General features: G+C 43.7%; 1 protein-coding gene across 4 annotated transcripts in view; it reads left to right on the plus strand.

Moving 5' to 3' along the window:
- dclk1a (doublecortin-like kinase 1a) overlaps window positions 1-5,382 on the plus strand; it is a 475,245-nt gene extending 469,863 nt beyond the window's left edge. For 3 of the 4 annotated variants that reach the window (XM_038818045.1, XM_038818044.1, XM_038818047.1), the window contains one exon: window positions 4,237-5,382. In XM_038818045.1, coding sequence (XP_038673973.1) covers window positions 4,237-4,294 — 58 coding nt within the window. In that variant the 3' untranslated portion in view covers window positions 4,295-5,382. Of the gene's footprint in view, window positions 1-4,225 lie in introns of all 4 variants that reach the window. The other variant, XM_038818046.1, reaches the window with a different exon arrangement.
- The last annotated feature ends 17,015 nt before the right edge of the window (window positions 5,383-22,397 follow it).

Raw genomic sequence — 22,397 nt, forward strand, 5'->3', positions numbered from 1 at the left:
TAAGTTTGAAAAAAACATGCTCCACTCCCAAACAAGAATTGTAAACAAAACCAATTATATAAGTATGAGGGAGAGCTGGTTAAAGCTGATTGAGTAAACACATGGCATTAAATAAACAGTGGGAAAACAGCTAAAGAGGCAATTAAAAATATCCAACAAAAATACATTCCATTAAAAAGCAAAAACTCAATGAGAAATACCCATCCATGGCTCATGGAAGTTAAAGATAGTGTTTGAAGAGGGTTACAATGTTACACAGAATAGCAGTAAGCCTGAGGATCAATGGGCCACCAGAAAGTTGTTAAAAATGGGGGAAACTAGCCCTGAATATAAAAACAGACTGCTAGGTAAGCACTTTTCCAAGTGTATAAAAAGGAGAGAAACTAAAATTAATGTTGGTCACCTGAGGTAGAGAGATGTGACATTACCATGGAGAAGAGGAAATGGCTACTACATTGAATAAATATTGTGTCTGACTTCATAGCAGAAGACACAAATTGCATGAATAAAATAGGGTAACCAAGGTGCTAATAAGAGTGACAACAATGGTTAGCACTGCTGCCTCACAGCATCAGGGACTCAGGTTCGATTGCAACCCTGGGTGACTGTGTGGAGTTTGCACCATCTTCCTGTGTCTGCAAGAGTTTCCTCTGGATGCTCCTGCGTCATCCCATGTACAGATTAGATGGATTAGCCCTGCTAAATTTCTCCTTAGTGTCTAAAGATTTGTACGTTAGGTGGATTAGTCGCAATCAATGTGCGGGATTACAGGGATAGGGCAAGGGCGTGATCCTAGGTAGGGTGCTCTTTTGGTGAGTCGGTGCAGACTCGATGAACCGAATGGCTTCCTTCTGCACTGTAGGGATTCTGTATGGATACAAAAGTGGACAAGGTAATCAATCATAAAGCAGAGAAAAGTATTGGAGAAATTTAAGGGATTAAAGCTGACAAATCATCAGGCCCTGATGGCCTACATCTTATGCTGTTAAAAGAGGAATCAACAGAGATAGTGAATGTCATTTATATGATTTTCCAAAATGTTCTTAATTCTATACTTTTTCCAGCAGATTGCAAATTAGAAAATGTAACTGCTATTCAATAAAGGAGGGCGAGGAATAACAAGGAACTATAAGCCAGTTAACCTGACATGAGACATTCGGAAAGTGCTGGAAAATGCTGAAGTCATATTAATGCACTTAATATTGTATAATTTTATAAGTCAACATGGTTTTACAAAAGGGAAATCTTTGACAAATTTATTAGAATTTTTTGACGATATAAGTAGGGCAGATAAAAGAGAACCAGTAGACGTTTTATACTTGGATTCCAAAAGGCATTCGATAAGGTGTCACGCTTCAGGTTAATCCGCAAGATAAGTGGCTCTTGGAGTTGGTTGTAATAATTAGCATGGATAAAAGATTGTTTAACAGACTGGAAACAAAGAGTTTCAACATCAAATTCAACAACTTCAGATGATCAGGTCTACTCCACCTCGACCCATTTGTTTTCATCCCATTTCATTTTAACTGTCTTTTACCATTTCTTTCTTTCTTAATATATATTTAATTCCCCCCCCCCCCAATCTTATCCACCTTTCCTTAACCTTTCTCCTCTTTGCTTCCCCCTTCCCCTCCCCCCACATCTGCAGTTCATCCTCTGATGTTAGTTTCTCTGCTGTTTGGCCTTTCACATCATTTGTTCTCTCTCGGGACTGCCATTAGCACGCTTTCCCTTTGGTTTCTGTGGCCATTAGCACCTGGTTTCCCTGGGTTTCTATGGCTATGACTCATCTTTCATTCTCACTCCACAATATAAATATTTCCCACTTTCTCTGTCTGTTAGCTTAGACAAAGAGTCATCGGACTCGAAACATTAGCTCTTTTCTCTCCCTACAGATGCTGCCAGACCTGTTGAGATTTTCCAGCATTTTCTCTTACGTTTCAGATTCCAGCATCTGCAGTAATTTGCTTTTATGCAAAGAGTTGGGGAATTTGTACGTTTCAGACACTGTCTAGTGAAGCGTTGTAAGGATCAGTGCAGGGGCCACAGCTATTTACAATCTATATTAACTAAGACAAAATGCTGAGAATAATGTATCTATGTTTGCTGATGATACAAAGCTAGGTCGGGATATAAACTGAGGATACAAAAAGAGATACAGACAGGTTAAGTGATTAGACAACAAGGTGACAGATGGAGTTAATGTGGGCAAGTGTGAAGTTATTCTTTGGTAGTAAGAGTAGAAAATAGGATAGAAAGCAGAATATTTGAAAAAAGATATGAAACTTGTAAATGCTGATGTTCAGAGAAGCTTGGGCGTACAGCAAGAAATTAGGAAGGCAAATGGCATGTTAGCCATTGCAAGGGGACTGGAGTACAGGAATAAGGAAGTATTTCTACAATCGTACATAACTTTGGTGAGACCACACATGAGGTGCAGTGCACAGTTTTGGTCTCCAAGTTTAAGGAAGAGGTTTGGCTAGTTCAATAAAGGTTCAGCAGATTGGTTCCTGGGATGAAAGGGTTGTCCAACGATCAGAAGCTGAGTAAATTGGGCCTATCTGCTCTGCACTATAGGAGAATGAGAGGTGGCCTCATTGAAACATACAAGATTCCAAAAGAGGCTTAACAGAGTAGACAACGATGAGAGGTTGATTCCTCTGGCTGGGGAACCTCAAGCCCAGGGGTGCACTCAGGAAAAGGGGCCAATCATTTAGTGCTGAGATGAGGAGAAATTGTTTTCAGTCAAAGGGTTGTAAATGTTTGCAATTTTCTATCCCAGAAGGTTCTGGCTGCTCCATCGTGGAATAGATTTAAGGCTGGGATAGATAGATTGTTGATATCTCAGAGAATCGAGGGATACTGGAAGTGGGTGGGAAACTGGAGTTGAAGTTAATGATCAGCCATAGTCATATAGAATGGTGCACCTACTCCTGATCCCATTTCTTTTATTCTTCTGATAGAAAGACTTAAATTCAGGGAGAATATGAAAAGCACAATTTTATTATTTTTAAAATTATTTTAGTTTATGCATTCATTTTTTAATCTACTTGTCTTCTGATTTTTATTTTTCATAGATCATTGACTTATGCCTCATCAAATCAGAAATAAAATACAGCACTGACATAATAAATGTATCAATAATGGGAAAGTTAATACATATGAACATCATTAGGTTTAACGATTAACCAAGGTTGCTTCCTCTGTAAATTCAACATGTTCAGTTTTGTTTTCTATTTAGTATGCATAGATAAGCAGGGTAGTAAGTTTGTGTTAAATGAATATTCTGAAATATATTTATATTAAATGGAGGAAGTGCAATTTTACTGATCTTTTAGGATTGTTATAATATATAATTCTGTTTGTTTTTCGGTGCAAATAGAAAACCAGTGACCTTGTCTATATTGTTCATGTAATCAGGGCCATTGGCTTATAGTGACCGAGTAAGTAAATTCTGTTTTTATTACATGGAATTCCAGGATTTTACTGTTGTTTTAGGGATCACAGTCTGCAAAATCTGCAAGTCAATGTTTGTGACTATAATTCAAAAAGAAAGTCTTGAACTACTTCAAACCTGAAATGCAAATGAAGACCATTTGACCTAAGTGCTGAAGGGTAATGCACACCGTAACCTTAGGAAGCAGTGTACATTTATAAGAAAGAGAGCTGGGTGTGGTGAGGGCAGCAAAGATGAACTGAGAAATTGAATCCCTTTCTCCCTTTCGAAGAGGGCAAATTAAAGATTTTAAGCCATCCCAGCCTCGCTCTAACAGAGGTCCTAGTATTCCCGCATTTTAGGCATCCATTCCAAAACTTGGAAAAGACCTTGAATTAAAAATCTTGAGCTTAAGATCTTACAATATATGGAGGGCTGTCGATAAAAAAATCTTATCATGAGGTTGGATTTACTTTGGTAAGAATTTCCCATTTCAGCGTGAGTGTAATACAGTAAAATGATTTTTCTGTGTAGTAGAAAGCTAAATTGAACAAATATGTCCTGCAGGCATGAATTAACAATAAATGATGTATTATGCAATGTGACCGATGCCAATACTGGAACGCTGCTAAAATCACAAGTTTAAAGAGCAGAGCAAAAATGATGAAATAGCCACGAATGAAGCATACCAATGAAATGTATATTAAGTATTGATTGTAATATTGTTTAATGTTAGGTTATTTCCTATCTTTGTCCCAAACTTGATTTTTTTCTCATTTACTATTTTATGACCCTGACAGACCACCGCTCTTGATAAGGAGAGGCAGGTTTTCCGAAGAAGATGCAACCAGGATGTAAGGAGAGGCTACGTGGTACAAACTAATGCACCAGAACACAACTCTGAATCTGAAGATTACTCACCAAGCTCTTCTGAGACTGTTCGCTCACCAAATTCTCCCTTTTAATGAAACCTGTTCACGTTACCAAGCTCTGATTGCTTAGTGCAATTTTATAAATCATTTCTTAAGAAATAATGAATGTTTAGTTAGTCAAGCTAGGACAATGTTGCACTGATATATGAACAGTATTGATTCTAGCATGGTTTAATGGAAAAGCACAAGGCATGTGAAGGTGTAGGTGAATCCAGCTGCTTTGCAACTCAGCCATTGTCTGTATTCTTACCCATTTAGGCACTGTGTTTTCCTTGCATCATGAGACACACTGACTCTGTCTCTGACCACCTCTCTATTTAAAAAAAATCCATTTGTTATGGTGCAAAAATGCTACTGTCATTTACAGGATTCTGAATCTCTGCGATGGAGAAATATTTGCCAGTTCTTGATTCCTGAATTCTACAATATAATCAGCGAGCATTGCCTTTCCTTCAACGACTTTTATCTTTCACTTGGTTTTCAAATTAAGTTGTAGCAGTTAATCAATATTATTGTAAATCATTGATAAACAACTCAATTATTCCAAAATCTAGTATGGCGAAACTCTGCTTGAACAGTACTTTACACAGAGCATAGAACGGTGAGATAGGTGACTAGGATCGTTTCTGTGTGTACCATCAACAATCACTGAACAGCAGTATTGTATGATATGACAAAACTGAAGTAACGATCCACAGTTTGATATTTAGTTCATTAGAGAAGTACCTAAAATTTATGTTAGAATACTTGTATCAACTGTGTAAACCATTCTTGAAGATGAAATAACTTTCACATGGATAAACTTTTACAATTTTAAAATAATTTATTCTGTGTATCAGACAACACCGGAGGTCACGAAGATCTTATCTACAGACTATTTTGTAGCAAGTGGTGGAAGTTAACTCATGTGAAATGTCATTGCTTTACAGTAGTCATCATGTGACTAAGTGTGGTGCATACTACAATTAATAAACAAGCCAAATCTGTGAATAAATGATTTATTGATAACCAGGACAATGTATGGTGGTTAATTTGTTGTTTCTTATCCATCAGGCAAAGGATATTGTGCAGTAAAATACATATTTTTGTTGTGACTTTGATAGTCTGGTTTGAGGATACTTACTTACAAATGTGTAACTTTTTTTCCTTTGATCATTCTGATGAGTGTTAGAATGTGTTAGACTGAGAATTATTGTCAGCGCTTCTTACAGCCATTGTTTGTAAGCCATTAAGATCACAAAAAATAGAAACGGGGAGTAGGTCATTCGGCCGGTATAGCCTGCTCCACCACTCAGTATGATCATTGTTGATCTTATTGTGCCTTACATCCACTTCGCTGCCTGTGCCCCATAATCCTTGATTACCTTGTCAATCAAAATCTGCTTGTGCTGTTAAAATTGGGAGCAAAATTACTGGTAACCAATCCAGGTGCAGCAACCGAGGACTAAACACCAATGGAGATCTGGCATGAGCAGTGACAGTGATCCAAATTGAAGATGTACGTTTAGTTATAATTTCCAATGCTGATATATGGCAAATGAGTTCAGAGATTTTCAAAAATTAAAATACGAAGGGGTAGAAATCAGTCATCTGCTTAATTCGGGTTTGGTGGCTTTTTTTTTTTGCTTACTCTTTCTATCCTTATACATGAACAAGGGTACTGATGAATATCTCACCGTGAAATGATTGCTGGTATGCAGGCTGCTCTTTACTGAGCAAAGCATAGTGTAAACGTACAGGTGAAGTCTCCTTCTTATGATGGAGCAATTGTTTGTCCCTGCCTGATTTCCAGCACCAGGTTACAACACCAGGTTAAAGTCCAACAGGTTTGTTTCGAGGGAGGTCAAGCTTGTGATTCAAAACAAACGCTGTTGGACTTTGACCTGGTGTTGTAAGACTTCTTACTGTGCCCACCCCAGTCCAACGCCGGCATCTCCACATCATGATTTCCAGCAGGCAATAATGTTTACCATATTATCATGGAATCATCCTGTGGTTCCATTTTTCAGAAATGTATTTTGAATCTCGCAGAGGGCGATTTGTTTTGAGCATGGCGCTTGACTACACCGGCACAGATTCAGTGCTATAACCATTCCATGATTCTACGATTCAGTTCCGGAGCCTCCATGTCAACAGTTATTCTTAGAAACATAGGGTACAAGAATTATAATTATCTTACTATGATCTTACTGAGCATATACTCCACTCAACCCAAAGCGACATGATAGCTTAACGCTCTTTCCCCTGAATCATGTATGTTTACTGCAACACCAGCCAAGTGTGCCACCATGTGTAAGACAGTTTGGAACCTAAGCAGAGAAATTAGCCCTTTTTGAACTTTCGCATAGACATAAAAGTTGGTATTGTGGATACTCCACCAATGAACAAAGTCTCCTTTCCTTGATTTCAATGGAAAAGAGAAATGAGTGATTTCTACAATGACCAGCTCATAATTTCCAATTTCAGATGCTCAACAATGGGGAAAATGTAATTTAAAGGTACAGATAAGGATCAGAAATTGTTTGGATCAGAAATTGGCTAGCTGTAAGAAGGCAAAGGGTGGTGGTTGATGGGAAATGTTCAGACTGGAGTTCAGTTACTAGTGGTGTACCACAAGGATCTGTTTTGGGGCCACTGCTGTTTGTTATTTTTATAAATGACCTGGAGGAGGGCGTAGAAGGATGGGTCAGTAAATTTGCGGATGACAGATGGAGGTGTGGACAGTGCGGAAGGATTTTTCAGGTTACAGAGGGACATAGATAAGTTGCAGAGCTGGGCTGAGAAGTGGCAAATTGTGTTTAATGCAGAAACATGTGAGGTGATTCATTTTGGAAGGAGTAACAGTAATACAGCGTACTGGGCTAATGATAAGATTCTTGGTAGTGTGGAAGAGCAGAGAGATCTCGGTGTCCATGTACATAGATCACTGAAAGTTGCCACCCAGGTTGATAGGATTGTGAAGAAGGCGTACGGTGTGTTAGCTTTTATTGGTAGAGGGATTGCATTTCGGAGCCATGAGGTCATGTTGCAGCTGTACAAAACTCTGATGCGGCCGCATTTGGAGTATTGCGTGCAGTTCTGGTCGCCGCATTATAGGAAGAATGTGGAAGCATTGGAAAGGGTGCAGAGGAGATTTACCAAGATGTTGCCTGGTATGAAGGGAAGATCTTATGAGGAAAGGCTGAGGGACTTGAGGCTGTTTTTGTTAGAAGAAGGTTAAGAGGTGACTTAATAGAGGCATACATGATGATCAGAGGCTTAGATAGAGTGGACAGTGAGAGCCTTTTTCCTCGGATGGTGATGGCTAGCACGAGGGGACATAGCTTTAAATTGAGGGGAGATAGATATAGGACAGATGTCTAAGGTAGGTTCTTTAGTCAGAGTAGTAGGGGCGTGGAATGCCCTGCCTGCAACAGTAGTGGACTCACCAACATTAAGGGCATTTAAATGGTCATTGGATAAACATATGGATGATAAGGGGATAGTGTAGATGGGCTTTAGATTGGTTTCACAGGTCGGCGCAACATCGAGGGCTGAAGGGCCTGTACTGCGCTGTAATGTTCTATTCTATAAGATTTACCAAGATGTTATGTGACAATGTTCGAAAAACTTTCAATTAGAACATAAGAGGCAATTTAATGAGAATTATGAATATTTTAAGTTAAGTGGTGAAAAACCCGTCTGTGAGTCAGTTAGTAGAGGGCATAAATTTTAAATTGTTAAAAATAGAATGAGGGATAACATGAGGTGCAGGATTCTCTCTCCAGGGATGCCCGAACTTCTTTACCCGATGGGAAGCAGAATTGAACATTGGGGCAAAATCGGGATCGGTAGCAGGCGCCAACCCAAATGCAATGCTCCCATCCCCGCTGACAACGTGAACGGGTTCCACACTGCATGCCGGGGGAGCATGGAAATAAATGCAAGTGGGTCGCAATGGTTCACTTGTGATCTCTACAATCGTAGTCCTGGTGTGGTGGACCTTGCAGTGGGCCACGTGGAGACAACCCCCGGGACCTCTGTAATAGGGGGACCACCACAGGGAGCCCTTGCCTAAACGAACACCCTCCACAGAACCACCCCCTCCACACACAGAGTCCCCCCACCACCACACAGAACCCCCCTCCTCCAGAAAAGGGACCCCTGTCTGGAAACTAGAGAGCAGTTTCGTCAGGGTTAGCGGGAAGCATGACAGCTGTAATACTTATCTTCCAGCTCCACGTGTTAATTCCTCGAAGGAATGTACTTGTGTCATGTGCCTGTGTCTGGTTCGCACAGATCCACTATCTGCAAACCATTCATAGCTTTGGCATAGAAGGCTGTGATTGGCAGGTCGTAAAAACATGCTGCAGTTTTGATCCATTTATATCCTTTCACATTTCAGTGGTGAAAGTTGTGAAACCCCAATGTTTCTAAACATCAAAGAGACGTAAGTGCACTAAGTGCATTCCAATCACTCAAGCCTATGATTTAATCATACTTACCTCTCTTTGATGTGGTTAATGTTTACAAACAATGGGGTTTCACCACTTAGGCCACTGAAATGAAAGGATATGAATGTATCAAAGCTGCAGATGGTTTTTATGAGCTGTCAATCACAGACCACTAAATCTAAGCTTTGGGTAACCTGTAGATAATGGATCTGTGGGCACCAGACGAAGGCACAGCTGCTCTCATTTGAGGAATTGACACATGGACCTACACTGTAAGTATTACAGCTATAATGCTTCCTCTGCCCCATCTGGACTGCTCCTCCTTCCAGACAGGGCTCCCATTTCTGGGGCATCTGTGGTGTGCGGGGTGTCTGCATGAGGGGGGGGGGGGGTCCTGTGCTTGAGGGAGGGAATCTTTGGAGGGCGTTCTATTAGATAAGTCCCTGTGGGGGTGTTCTCCTATTACAGGGGTCCCCGTGGGGTGTCCCCCATTACATGGCTTCCTGTGGGCAGTCCCCCTATTACAGGGGTCCCTGGGGGTCCCCTATTACACGGGTCCCGGGGTGGGGCCAGGCATATGTGGGGGTGGGGGGAGCACACAGGCAATCCGGGGGTGAGGGGGCTGCCATGCGGTGGGGTTTGTGCCCGATTGGTGGTGTGGGGGGGTGCCGGATATGGGACCTTGCTATTGGACGCCAGCTCAAGGTGACAGCCCGATAGTGGAATTCCCTGGCATCCATTGTATTCCACGCCATGTATAAATTTGCATGACCTAGAACTATGACTGCAAGGAGATCGTAAAACTGGTGTAATTCAGCTCCAGCGGGAGAACATAGGGCTGGATTCTCCGATTTTGAGCTATGTCCACACATTGGCGTGGGAACGGTGGCATTTTACAACAGAAAGAATTGCGTAAAACGGCCACCGATCCTCTGTTTGGCTGGGGGTTAGCAGCATGGTAGCATAGAGCACCCAGCTGTAGCACTCGATATGGCCCGGAGAATTGCCGGGTCTGTGGCCGCGTATGTACATGGCGGTGGCCTGTAGCAGCCGTGCCTTTCAACATGGCGCCGGTCACTCGCGGAACCGGCTTGCAAAATAGTGCCCACCCTTTGGTCGTCTCATGCACCCCAGACCACCCCTCAACAGTGCCCCCAGACCCTGGTAAAGACCCCCGCCTGCCCGTGGATTGTCCCTCCCCCAACTGTGGCAGCGATGGACTGAGTCTGCAGCTGCCACGCTGAGTTCCCGACGGATGAGACATAGACCTATGTCTTCAGGAATTGGCCGGTTGGGGGCGGAGCATCGGGGGCGGTCCTGAGGCCGTCGATGCATTGCACGGTGTACTCTCCTAGTACACCACTTTGGAGGTGGCGGAGCATCGTAAAAGCAACACCGCCCCCGATTTGGTCAGGAACTTTGAATCTCCGGCCGATCGCCGAACGCGATTTTGACAACGGCGACCGGTGAATCCAGCCATATAGTCTCCCAAACAGTGAATGCACCACGAGATCTTTTTCATATAGTGTGCCAAGAACATAAAATGACCTACCAGATATAATGGTGAAGCAAGAGCCATAGTAAAGTAGCTAAATATTCAAATATGAAACAATATAAAGCCAAGGTCAGCAAAATGGGACTAAATAGCTCTTCCAGAGAGCTGACATGAACATGATGTGTTGGTCTTGTATGATTCCATCAAAATAAACTATCCTGTTAAACTGTAGAGAACAAACAGAACGTTGAACATGTGAGGAACTGTATGTGTAAATATTAAAAACAAATAACATGTTAAAATTAATGTATTTTGATCTTGATAAAGCATTCAGAAAAATAAAAGCAAAAGAATAGCACAAAATCTCAAACTTGTTTCCTACAAGCCGTCCATTTGAGAGATAATGAACTCAGTAGAGTAAGATGTCTTCCTCACCAAGCAGTGCTCCGAAAGCTAGCGTTTGAAACAAACCTGTTGGACTTTAACCTGATGTTGTGAGACTTCTTACTGTGCTCACCCCAGTCCAACGCTGGCATCTCCACATTGTTGCTCGTTCTGAGTAAGTGTGCATAACATTCACTTGGCTCTGTTTCTCTTTCTATGCTCTGGAGTCGCCAGGTGCCGTAAAAGACACCGTCACAAGTATCAAGGTCAATTTCAAAGCAATAAAGCTATACACCGATTAGTAAGTCCAAAACAATTAGAGTTTATTATAAAACAATTATAATAACACTCATGCACACGCTAAAGACTAACTTATTTCTACCATTAAACGACTAATACTTATCTAAGAAGGAACAGGCAAGGTCAGGGAACAAGGCCTTTGTTCCGTTCTGGTCTGCAACTTTGAGTCACTATTGGTCGGCAAGGGTATAAGTAATGCCTGGGTCAAGTAGCGATCGTCGTTTGGCACTTACTTATCGATGGCTGCTGCTCGACGGCTGGTGTAAAAGACAGGGGTCTGGAGTCGGAGGCCGGAGACAGGAATCTGAACCATGTGCGGAACCTCTCTTTTATATGTCCCAGGGAGTCCGTGCCCCTTGGGGCGGGCTTCCTCACCTGCTGGGGATCGATTGGGCCTTTTCCCAATCGATATGATTTGAACCCCCCTATCCTAGGGCCGTTCCTTGATGGCTGGGGCAGTTCTTAGGACTCATTGTCCTGGCTTCGCTGGCTCCATCGTGTCTGCTTCGCTATTGAAAATATCGATTGATACTTGAGTGTATCTATTGTGCCCGGGACTGTCCCGGTATCACCTCATTAATATGTAAACTGTTTTCCCATTTGCAGCGCTGCCTGAACTCTGCAGCTGTCGGGAAACCGGTTTTTGCAAGTGTCTCAATGCTGAAAGCTTCTGCAAGCTGTTTGCTCTTTACTATGTCCGTTTTTCCCTGCATTCTTTGCAGTCTTCCATTTTGTGTTACCAGTGGCCATCTTAGATGACTACAACATCATGAACTCAGCAGAGACAGAGCTTGAAAGCACTAGCGCTCGCCCAGACAAGCTGTTGTGAAGAAAATAGCCTTTTAATAGATTCTAGTATGATATTTTGCAGATGTTGGCGACTGTAATTCCCTTTGCACATATAAAAAGATTTAAAAGATTTACTAACTATTGATAAATAGCTACCTATTATTTCTCAGGAAACAATTCATTTGTGTAGCTATTTAAAAAAAGTCTTTGAAAACATAGGAAATGGGAATCTAGAATTTAGACATCGATACTTCCAACAGAGACCATACCATTAGTCCTATCATGGTTTCAATCTCTTATTTATTTAATCTCCCAAGGAAGAAGGCCAGCCATAGGTAAAACCTTAAAGCATATAAATTTCAATGAGATTTCTTCCTGACCATCCAAAGGTAATAAAGTAAAACTCTGTTAATCAGTCTCAAATTACGATTTACATCACTGAAACCTGACCATTCACATTCCACAGATGACATTTCTATGGTCCCATAATGGTATTTGGTCAAGCATTTCTATGATTATCCTTCCAACATTCCTACTTACTCTTAAGTACATTTTAATTGTAGGGTTTGAATCCCAGCCCTGGGTCACTGTCCGTGTGGAGTTTGCACAGTCTCCCGTGTCTGAGTGGGTTTCACCCCACAACCCAAAGATGTGCAGGTTAGGTGGATTGGCCAGGCTAAATTGCCCCTTCATTGGGAAAAAAAAAGATTGAAAAAAAAAGTACATTTTCATTGTACCTTTTGATGGTATTAATTAACGGTAAAATTAGCCTTTTTAATTTAAATTCATTCCAGACATCTTATACTCCATATGTTTTCCATTTTTGTTTTGAGAAAAGGAGGTTTGATGACATAACTGCACAAAGATAATTGGTGAAACTGCCAAATTAACAGGATGGGGGTGGGGGTTGGAGGGGGGGGGGGGTGTAGAGAGAGAAAGAGAGAGAGAAAGTTGAATTAATAGCTTTGGAGGAGTATTGTTCTACATTTCTGTCGCAGGACCCCTGCAAGCATTTATCATTACTATCATTAATCATTAACATAAATATTGCGCTAGTGAAGTTGACAACTGCAGCAAAAATATAACGTATTGATAATCAGATCTCCAGTAACCACTTTTATTTTAGTGTCAATTGTAATATTCCCGGATGGAGCAAGTGGAAATAAAAGGACTTAAGCCAGAAAAATCAGCAGAGCCCAAGACCATATTTACAGACTTGGCACATCGATGACAAAAGAAATCTAACTTCCCGTGAGTTAAAACAATGCTAATTGCAAAGCTTTGAATCAGCAGCAATAACACATGCAACAAAAGAGTGCTGCAGCTCTCAATTCTGCTGCTGTGAATCACTGGCAGCCGGCACTGAAACATCGGCAAATGTATCACTCACAGGTCAGACTGGAACATGGTGCAATAAGCAGTATAGCCCATACTTTCAATAACTTTCTCACCGAGTAAGCTGCTCCATGTTCTCACACTGCTGCATTTTCAAAAATCATAGAAGGTCAATTCCATATACATAATCTGGTTTTCATGATAGGTTATCAGTAAGTGGCTACATTTGTGTTACAACAGTTGATGTGTAAAACTCTTAAAAGACATACATATGACAAGGTTCCTCCCAATGTTATTTGCAACTTTATTGGGCACCTTGCTGAAGTATGGGTCTGCTTTCATTTAAAGGTTATATGGCATGGGAGAATATTAAAAGTGGGACAGGTTGAAAGGCAGCATTTTGCAAACTACATTTATTTGGTATTTGATACCGTTATGTTATTTTACCTAACCAGGGTTCACTATAGTACATTGCCTTCTCCATCATCTGTTTCCAGCTTCTGCAAATATTGTACACATCTTTCTATCAGTCTGACATTTTCTGGGAATATTGCATTGCTTTCTTGTAAGGGAGCGTTTCTTCTCCATGAATCACATATCCTTTTCAGAAAGTAACACGAAAAAGGAGCCTGAACGATTCTGCCACTAACCTTTAAGTTTCTTTTTATTTCTCATTATTGGGTTCATCAGTCTGCATTTGGCCTACAACCTCAATGTCTTCTGCCATTGTTTCACCAACAACTCTGGTGTTCTTTGAGTTGCGTAATTCAGGATGGTTGGTGCAGTGTTCCCAAAGACCAAAAAATAGCTTGAACTTAAACAAAGCGATAAATTTATTAACACTACTAACTTGAGGTGTGCTGATTAGGTGGCTTGCCCCTTCATCGGAAAAAAAAATAATTGGGTACTCTAAATTTTTTAAAAAACACTACCAACTTGGATTTGACACGCACTTCTAAACAATACATAGTTGATTGTTAAAATATAAACTACGCTCATCTACAACCAGTCTTAATACTGGTATAAACTATGATCTGCTGTAACTCACACTAATTATACTTCTGACTGTCTCTAGCTAACTCCTGAATTACTCTCACTCACAAGGCATCACTGCCTTATATACTTGAATCTGTAGCTCCCTCTATTGGCTACTCTAGACATTTCATTAACCCTTGCAGTTCTCACAGTTATGATAATACTACAAACCCCAAGAAACTTTTGGAAAGGAGAAATGTTTCATTGTCTGGACCGGGTTCATTGGGGCACGTCTATTCTCCCAGAGTAAGCTGCTCGAGACATTTTACAGCCACCATCTACATTTTGGGAACTCACACAATGTTTTTCTAAAAATTCATTCATGGGATGTGGGTGACGCTTATTGCCCATCCCTAATTGCCCTTGCGAAGGTGGTGGTGAATGGCATTGTTGAAGTCCTGAGGTGTAGGTACACCCACCGTGCTGTTAGGGAGGGAGTTCCAGGATTTTGCCCCAGCGACAATGAATGAATGGTGATCAATTTCCAAGTCATGATGGTGAGCAACTTGGTGGAGAACTTCAAGCTGATGATGTTCCCTTATGTCTGTTGCCCTTGTCTTTGGTAGTGGCCGAGGGTTTGGAAGTTGCTGTTTAAAGAGACTTGGTGAGTTCCTGCAGTGCACCTTTCAGCTGGTACACAGGGCTGCCACTGTTCGTCAGTGGTGGAAGGATTGAATATTTGTGAATGGGGTAGCATTAAGTGGGCTGCTTTGCCCTGGAGAGTCCTGGAGGGTGGCATGGCGGCACAGTGGTTAGCACTGCTGCCTCAGGGATCCAGGTTCGTTTCCAGCCTTGTGTGGCTCTCTGTGTGGAGTTTGCAAGCCCCCACTATGTCTGGATGGATTTCCTCGGGGTTCTCTGCTTTCCTCCCACAGTCCAAAGATGTGCAGTTTAGGTGGACTGACCATGCTAAAATTGCTCCTTAGTGTCCAAAGATGTACAATTTAGGTGGGGTTAAGGGTTTATTAGGTTAAGGTGGGGGAGTGGGCCTAGGTAGGGTGCTCTTTCAGAGGGTCAGTGCAGACTCGATTGGTCAAATGGCCTCCTTCTACTATATAGAGATTATATGGATTCTATTGTGTTGAGCTTCTTGAGTGTTTTGGAGCTGCACTCATCCAGGCAAGTGCAGAGTATTCCATTTCACCCCTGACCTGCACCTTGCAGATGATGGACATGCTTTGAGGAGTCAGGAGGTAAGTTTTTCACTTCAGAATTCCTGGCTTTTCACCTGACCTTGTAGCCTCAGTATTTATATGGCTGGACGAGTTCAGTGCTGCCTTGATGTCAAGGATAGTCATTCTTATCTCACTTCTGGAGTTGAGCCCTTTAGTCCATGTTTGAATCAAGGCTGTACTGAGGTCAGGAGCTGACTAACCTTGGTGTAACCAAAACTATGTGCCAGTGAGCAAGTTATTGCTAAGCAAGTATCTCTTGATAGCGCCATTGATGACCCCTTCCATCACTTTACTAATGATCGAGTGTGGACAAATGGAGTACTAACTGTTTGGGTAGGCTGCATCCTTCTTATTATGTACAGGACCTCCTGGGCTATTTTCCACGTTGCTGGGTTGCTGCCGGTGTTGTAGCAGTACTGCTTGGCTAGGGGTGCGGTACGTTCTGGTACGCACGTCTTCACTACTATTGCCAGGATATTGTCAGGGCCTTTTGTAGTATCTAGCACCTTGAGTCATTTTCATGATATTGGAGAAAATGGGATTGGATAAAGACTTGCATCTCTGATGCTATGTCCTCCGGAGGAGGCTGAGATGGAGGTTGGAACTTCTCCTCCCTCCAGATCTCTGTTAATCATATGATGTTGCATCAGCATTATGTGTTTCTGATGTAAATCCTTTACGCTAACAAATATCACAATAAAAACGTCTCTCGCCTTCCTGTCCCCCCCCCCCCCCCCCCCCCCCCCCCCCGCCGCCACCCACCCTTCCTCCCGGGTCAATATAACAACCCATCGTGCTCAGGGATACTGCATTGAGACTGCATTATCAAGCTTACAATTTCCAAATTTCATTTTGATGCTCTTCGACCAAGCATTACTATCATTAGGTACACACAAGGGTGAAAAGAGTTCTCAGACCCAAGATACATTAAAGTATCCAGCATTAATAAAACTCTGTTGAAGGTATCATCTTGGTACATTACTGTCTCACAAGTTCCAAAAGTGAGGTATGTGAGACACTGCAACTTAAGAGCACCACAAGGTTCAAACAGAAAAGCATGGGCAGGATTCTCTGAAATAGTGGCTAAGTGTTGATGCCGGCGTAAACACCGGAGCGTTTCACACCGGCATCCACGGGCCCCTTGGCCTCGCGATTCACTTACCTGAAGGGGGCGCTAGAGTGCTCCGCGCAGCTCCGGCTGCCGATACGGGGCCCTGCACTTCCGGCCGCGGGTCCGTGCATGCGTGTGGCCTGTGGCGGCGGCCCCGCGCAACATGGCGAACCCACACAGCAAGCCGGCCCCAACAATATAGCCCCCCCCCCACCCAGATGGCGCGCGCCCACCAATTGGTGGCCCCCGATCGGCGCCATTTCGACCTCGCTCGCACGACTGGCGGTGACTCTTTGATCAGCGTAGGATCGCGGGAAGGCATCAGACCCGATCTCAGATCTATGCCCCATTCTCTGCTCTGATTTTGGCGTGGAGGACTGGAGAATCCCGGCCCATATGTTTCAGTAGAAGCCTATTGTCATCGTTGCCTTCTTATATCCAGCACCTGTTTATTACAATTGGATAGGAAGGAATTTCTTTTACTGGCAAGGGGAGATTGCTTTTGGTGCATGGGGGGAACTCAATCCTCTAATAGTATTGCCCAATCGAGATCCCAATACCATCCTGCCCACTTCCAGATTCACTCGGATGGGTTTGAATGCAAATACGGAACACCCTTGCTGCTCTTGGTCCAGGTAAATAGATCATTAAGTTCTGCTTTAACCAAGGATTCCAGATTGAACAACCAGTGGACCTACTTCCTATGAGCTGTCAGCAACTCGCCAAGTTGAGGCGAGTGCACAGTGGGGAGGCTTCCTCAGTGAAGCTGACAGTTGGGATGTCTTTGTGTAAGTTTAAAAAGGGTGTTTTGACAAATTTAGACTTAATTTAATTTAGCTCTGCACGACATAATTACTGGATCTCAAATTAAATCTTTGACGTCCTTTATTTCGACAAAGACCCAAGACACTGAAATTGCAAATATTATCAAAGTTTATTGAGGAGAAGAGAAAAATAAAACTTAGCGAGAATACATAGCGGACCTCACGACTTTAAGGCAATTGTGCTGACAGGAATTCTGCCTCTGTCCGAAAACACACAGCACTATCCGATTCCTGCACTGACAGGAATTTTGCCCCTGCCCCCAGGAACAGTGCTTCACTAATACACAGCTCTATCAAATTCCCATGCCAACAAGAATGCTGCCTCTTCCTCTCGCCCCCCCCCCCCTCCCCCCCCCCCCCCCCCCCCAGAACATACAACACAACCAGTTACCCTCCCCTTGGTGTACACAACTAAGGTGGTCTCTGTAACCCTCTCTTATAGCAAATTCTGTATCACTCCACCTTGATTCAAAATTGTTGTGAATCGCCAATTGGTCAGTAATGTTGTACGGTTTAATTTCATTGGATCTGATCATTTACAACAATTGCCTTAAACATAAGACAATGGATTATTACAAGTTATAATCTTTATCTTAAACTGGACAGACATCTTATTCATTAGGAGCACTTACCAGACTAGTCGACGACAGTTTGTTTGGATAGAGGCCTGAGCGAAATAATGCAATTGCTTCCTACAAATACTCTCACAGCAAGTTTAAAATTTGGATAGAAATGTTAATAAAAAAACAGAAATAAATATTACAACCAGGTTAATTACTTACTGTACTTCTTCTGTTAGAAGTATGAGGGCCTGCCACATGTTAACTGTTTCTCTCTCCACCGATGCTGCCAAACATGCTGAGTTTTTCCAGCTTTTATTTCAGATATCCAGCATTCAGAGTATTTTGCCTTCAGGTTTGGGTTAATGTGAAACTGAGCACCTTATCACTCACACAGTAATGTAAGAGAGCATATGACCCGCACCCAGGGTCAGTCGAGTGTTGAACAGAGATGTGTGTGCCAGCAAGCATGGATACAGCTCCGAGCTTGAAACCTTTACTGTATATTTGTAACTAGTTCTAAAAGTCAGTGAGACTTACAATTAACCCACACATGACTACAAAGAATTCTTCTACTGAACTGAAAGCAACATCTCACAACAGGGCGGCAGCTTGTGGGAAAACACAAGACCTCATGGAAAGTGCAGAGGAAAACTCAAAGCTGGAAGACTGAGAAAAAAAATCAGCAATGTAGGCTGATCTGAAAAGAAACTCCAGAAGCAGGGACTCACAGAAACAAACTCACCAGGGAAAAGCTCTTAAGAAAGTCTCGGAAGCTAGAGGTAGAAATGTAGCAGAAGACCCCATGAATCTCCTTTGGCCGTCCAACTTTTAATCCCAGAGTGCAGAGTTAGCAGGGTGAACTAAATATTTTATTATAATCTTCATTAGTGTCACAAGTAGGCTTTCATTAACACTACAACCAAGCTACTGTGAAAATCCGTTGAGCAAATGAGAGGCCATCTTCTCAGAGAGTGCTTGGTAGCCAACTGCCAACTTCTTGGAAGTCACTTCACCTGCCCTGCACTTCACTTTAGCTGCATATCCCTACATCCCGCTTTCATCATGGCACTGAGCAGCTTATGCAGCTCCACCATAGACCTCTGATGAAGAACAAGAGGAGCAGCCATACCATCACCAATGGCACCAGCAGTAGCAGAAGCAACACTGACATCAGCGGCCTTTTCCTCAGCCACATGCCCCCCCAAAAGGTAGATAGGGTCAGCACCAAGGTTACCCACTCCCTGGAAGAAGGACAAACAGTTTATATGCATTAGCACCAGCATCTCAGGAGGTGCAGCCTTTCATGGTAATTTATTGCCGACCTCTGCTGCCTCCTGAAACAAGGCCTCTTTCCTAGTGGAACAGGTGGGAATGCATCACCGCTGGCCCTCAAAGTGTCTTTCTTGAGAGGGCGAACCCTTGTCGCCTCGGTCTCTGCTTCCCCTTGAGGCGTTGCGAGTGTCAGAATAGGCTGGTGATGAGATCTTTTTAATTGGAAAATCGTCTTTTGACATATGTGATCCTGTCCACTTTTTCTAATTGATAAGAGAACCCGAAGTGGGATACAAATATCATGCCTCGTTCTGTTAAAGAACCACAGCAAAACCCACTAAAGACCACAACAGTTGTCCAACCCTGCAATGACCATGGGATCGATTCTCTGTAAACATTTTGAAGTGAGGTAGCGAGCGGGAATTGCCGCGAGCTTCCCAGCACTTGACCCAGCAAGGCCGGCAATGTAATTCAACATTACATGTTCCACTGAACGAGACCTCACAGGCTTCTCGCCCCGAATGCCGGCTGGCCAGCTGATTCGCCGGGACCACAATCGCTAGCGCCCCCCCCCCCCCCCCCCCCCCCGCAATCCGGCTAACAAGGTCGAGCAGCATTTAAGCTGAACTTGCTCGGCCAACCCCAGCGAACCCTGAGGAGACCAGCCCCAAGATTCCTGGGGAGGCTCCTAAACGCGGTGAAGTCCAAGAGGAATGTCCTGTTCCCCCGAGGGACCTGAAGGGTGAGCCACAAGGTAGCCAGTGCTGCCTGGGACGAGGTGGCGGCAGCAGTCAGCTCAGGCAGTGTGACCAGGAGGACTGACCTTGAGGGTTGGAAGAAGGTCAACGACCTACATCGGGCAGCAGAAGTGAGTAGACACTAATGTCCCACTCCCCCACCAAAGGGAGCATGCCCCCAGGTGACCCCCAATCCTCCCTTCATCACCTTCCCCCTTCAGCACTCCCTCCACCCACCCCTTCACTCCAACCCTTCCTTCACAACCCCCACCATTGTGAACCACGCGTGGAGCTAACAATGCCCTCTCTGTGTCTCCTCTAGAAAAACTCGCCCATAATTGGCGGGAGAGGGTCCAGACTGGGGGTGGGGTGCTGGTCTTGAGAATCCTCACCTCCTTTGAGCAGCGGGCCCTGGAGGTGACTTGGATGGCCGAGGATAGGGCAGTCAACAACGCGGAGGCTGGCGGACGCCACTGAAGTGAGGAACCACCGGACTATACCCGGAGGACCTATCAAACGTGAGTAGTGATAGCCTTACAGACTGACCCATCCCTCCCACTGACCACATGTCCATTCTCCCGCAGGTCCACCAGCTGATGGCGCCGGCCCATCTCGGGTGGCCCCCTCTCCAGCCTCCCAAGGGACTACCTCAGAGGAGAGCTCCGAGGATGCAACTGTTATAGTCACAGCACAGTTGCCATCCCTATCCTCCACCAGCGTAGGTACACACACCTTGGTGGGAAATGTTAGTGGACAGGCCTCTGGGGCACAATCTGATGAGCATCACACAGCTGCTAATGCAAATCAGATGGAGGCAGGAACCCCTAGGCGAGACAGCAAAAAGAACAAAGAACAAAGAAAATTACCGCACAGGAACAGGCCCTTCGGCCCTACCAGCCTGAGCCGATCCAGATCCTTTATCTAAACCTGTTGCCTATTTTCCAAGGTCTACTTCTCTCTGTTCCCCACCCGTTCATATGTCTGTCCAGATGCATCTTAAATGATGTGACCGTGCCCGCCTCTACCACCTCCGCTGGCAAAGCATTCCAGGCACCCACCACCCTCTGCGTAAAAAACTTTCCACGCACATCTCCCTTAAACTTTTCCCCTCTCACCTTGAAATCATGACCCCTTGTAATTGACACCCCCAATCTTGGAACAAGCTTGTTGCTATCCACCCTGTCCATACCTCTCAGAATTTTGTAGACCTCAATCAGGTCCTCCCTCAACCTCCGTCTTTCCAATGAAAACAATCCTAATCTACTCAACCTTTCTTCATAGCTAGCACCCTCCATACCAGGCAACATCCTGGTGAACCTTCTCTGCACCGTCTCTAAAGCATCCACATCCTCTGGTAATGTGGCAACCAGAACTGCATGCAGTATTCCAAATGTGGCCTAACCAAAGTCCTATACAACTGTAACATGACCTGCCGACTCTTGTACTCAATACCCCGTCCGATGAAGGCAAGCATGCTGTATGCCTTCTTGACCACTCTATCGACCTGCGTTGCCACCTTCAGAGTACAATGGACCTGAACTCCCAGATCTCTCTGTACATCAATTTTCCCCAGGACTCTTCCATTGACCATAGTCTGCTCTTGAGTTAGATCTTCCAAAATGCATCACCTCGCATTTGCCTGGAATGAACTCCATCTGCCATTTCTCTCCCCAACTCTCCAATCTATCTATATTTTGCTCTATTCTCTGACAGTCCGCCTCGCTATCTGCAACTCCACCAATCTTAGTATCATCTGCAAACTTGCTCATTAGACCACTTATACCTTCGTCCAGATCATTTATGTACATCACAAACAACAGTGGTCCGAGTACGGATCTCTGTGGAACACCACTAGTCACCTTTCTCCACTTTGAGACACTCCCTTCCACCACTACTCTCTGTCTCCTGTTGCCCAGCCAGTTCTTTATCCATCTAGCTAGTACACCCTGAACCCCATACAACTTAACTTTTTCCATCAACCTGCCATGGGAATCTTTATCAAACGCCTTACTAAAATCCATGTATACGACATCTACAGCCCTTCCCTCATCAATGAACTTTGTCACTTCCTCAAAGAATTCTATTAGATTTGTAAGACATGACCTTCCCTGCACAAAATCATGCTGCCTATCACTGATAAGTCTATTTTCTTCCAAATGTGAATAGATCCTATCCCTCAGTATCTTCTCCAACAGTTTGCCTCCCACTGACGTCAAGCTCACAGGTCTATAATTCCCTGGATTATCCCGCTACCCGACTTAAACAAAGGGACAACATTAGCAATTCTCCAGTCCTCCGGGACCTCACCTGTGCTCAAGGATGCTGCCTAAACATCCATCATGTCCCTCTCCTTGATGAATACCGATGCAAAGTACTCATTAAGAAGCTCACTCATTTCCTCTTACTCCACGCATAAATTCCCTCTTATGTCTTTGAGTGGGCCAATCCTTTCTCTAGTTACCCTCTTGCTCCTTATATACGAATAAAAGGCGTTGGGATTTTCTTTAACCCTGTTAGCCAAAGATATTTCATGACCCCTTTTAGCCCTCTTTATTGCGCGTTTGAGATTAGTCCTA

Source organism: Scyliorhinus canicula, chromosome 14 (assembly GCF_902713615.1).
Source record: "Scyliorhinus canicula chromosome 14, sScyCan1.1, whole genome shotgun sequence".
Classification (NCBI taxonomy): Eukaryota; Metazoa; Chordata; class Chondrichthyes; order Carcharhiniformes; family Scyliorhinidae; genus Scyliorhinus; species Scyliorhinus canicula.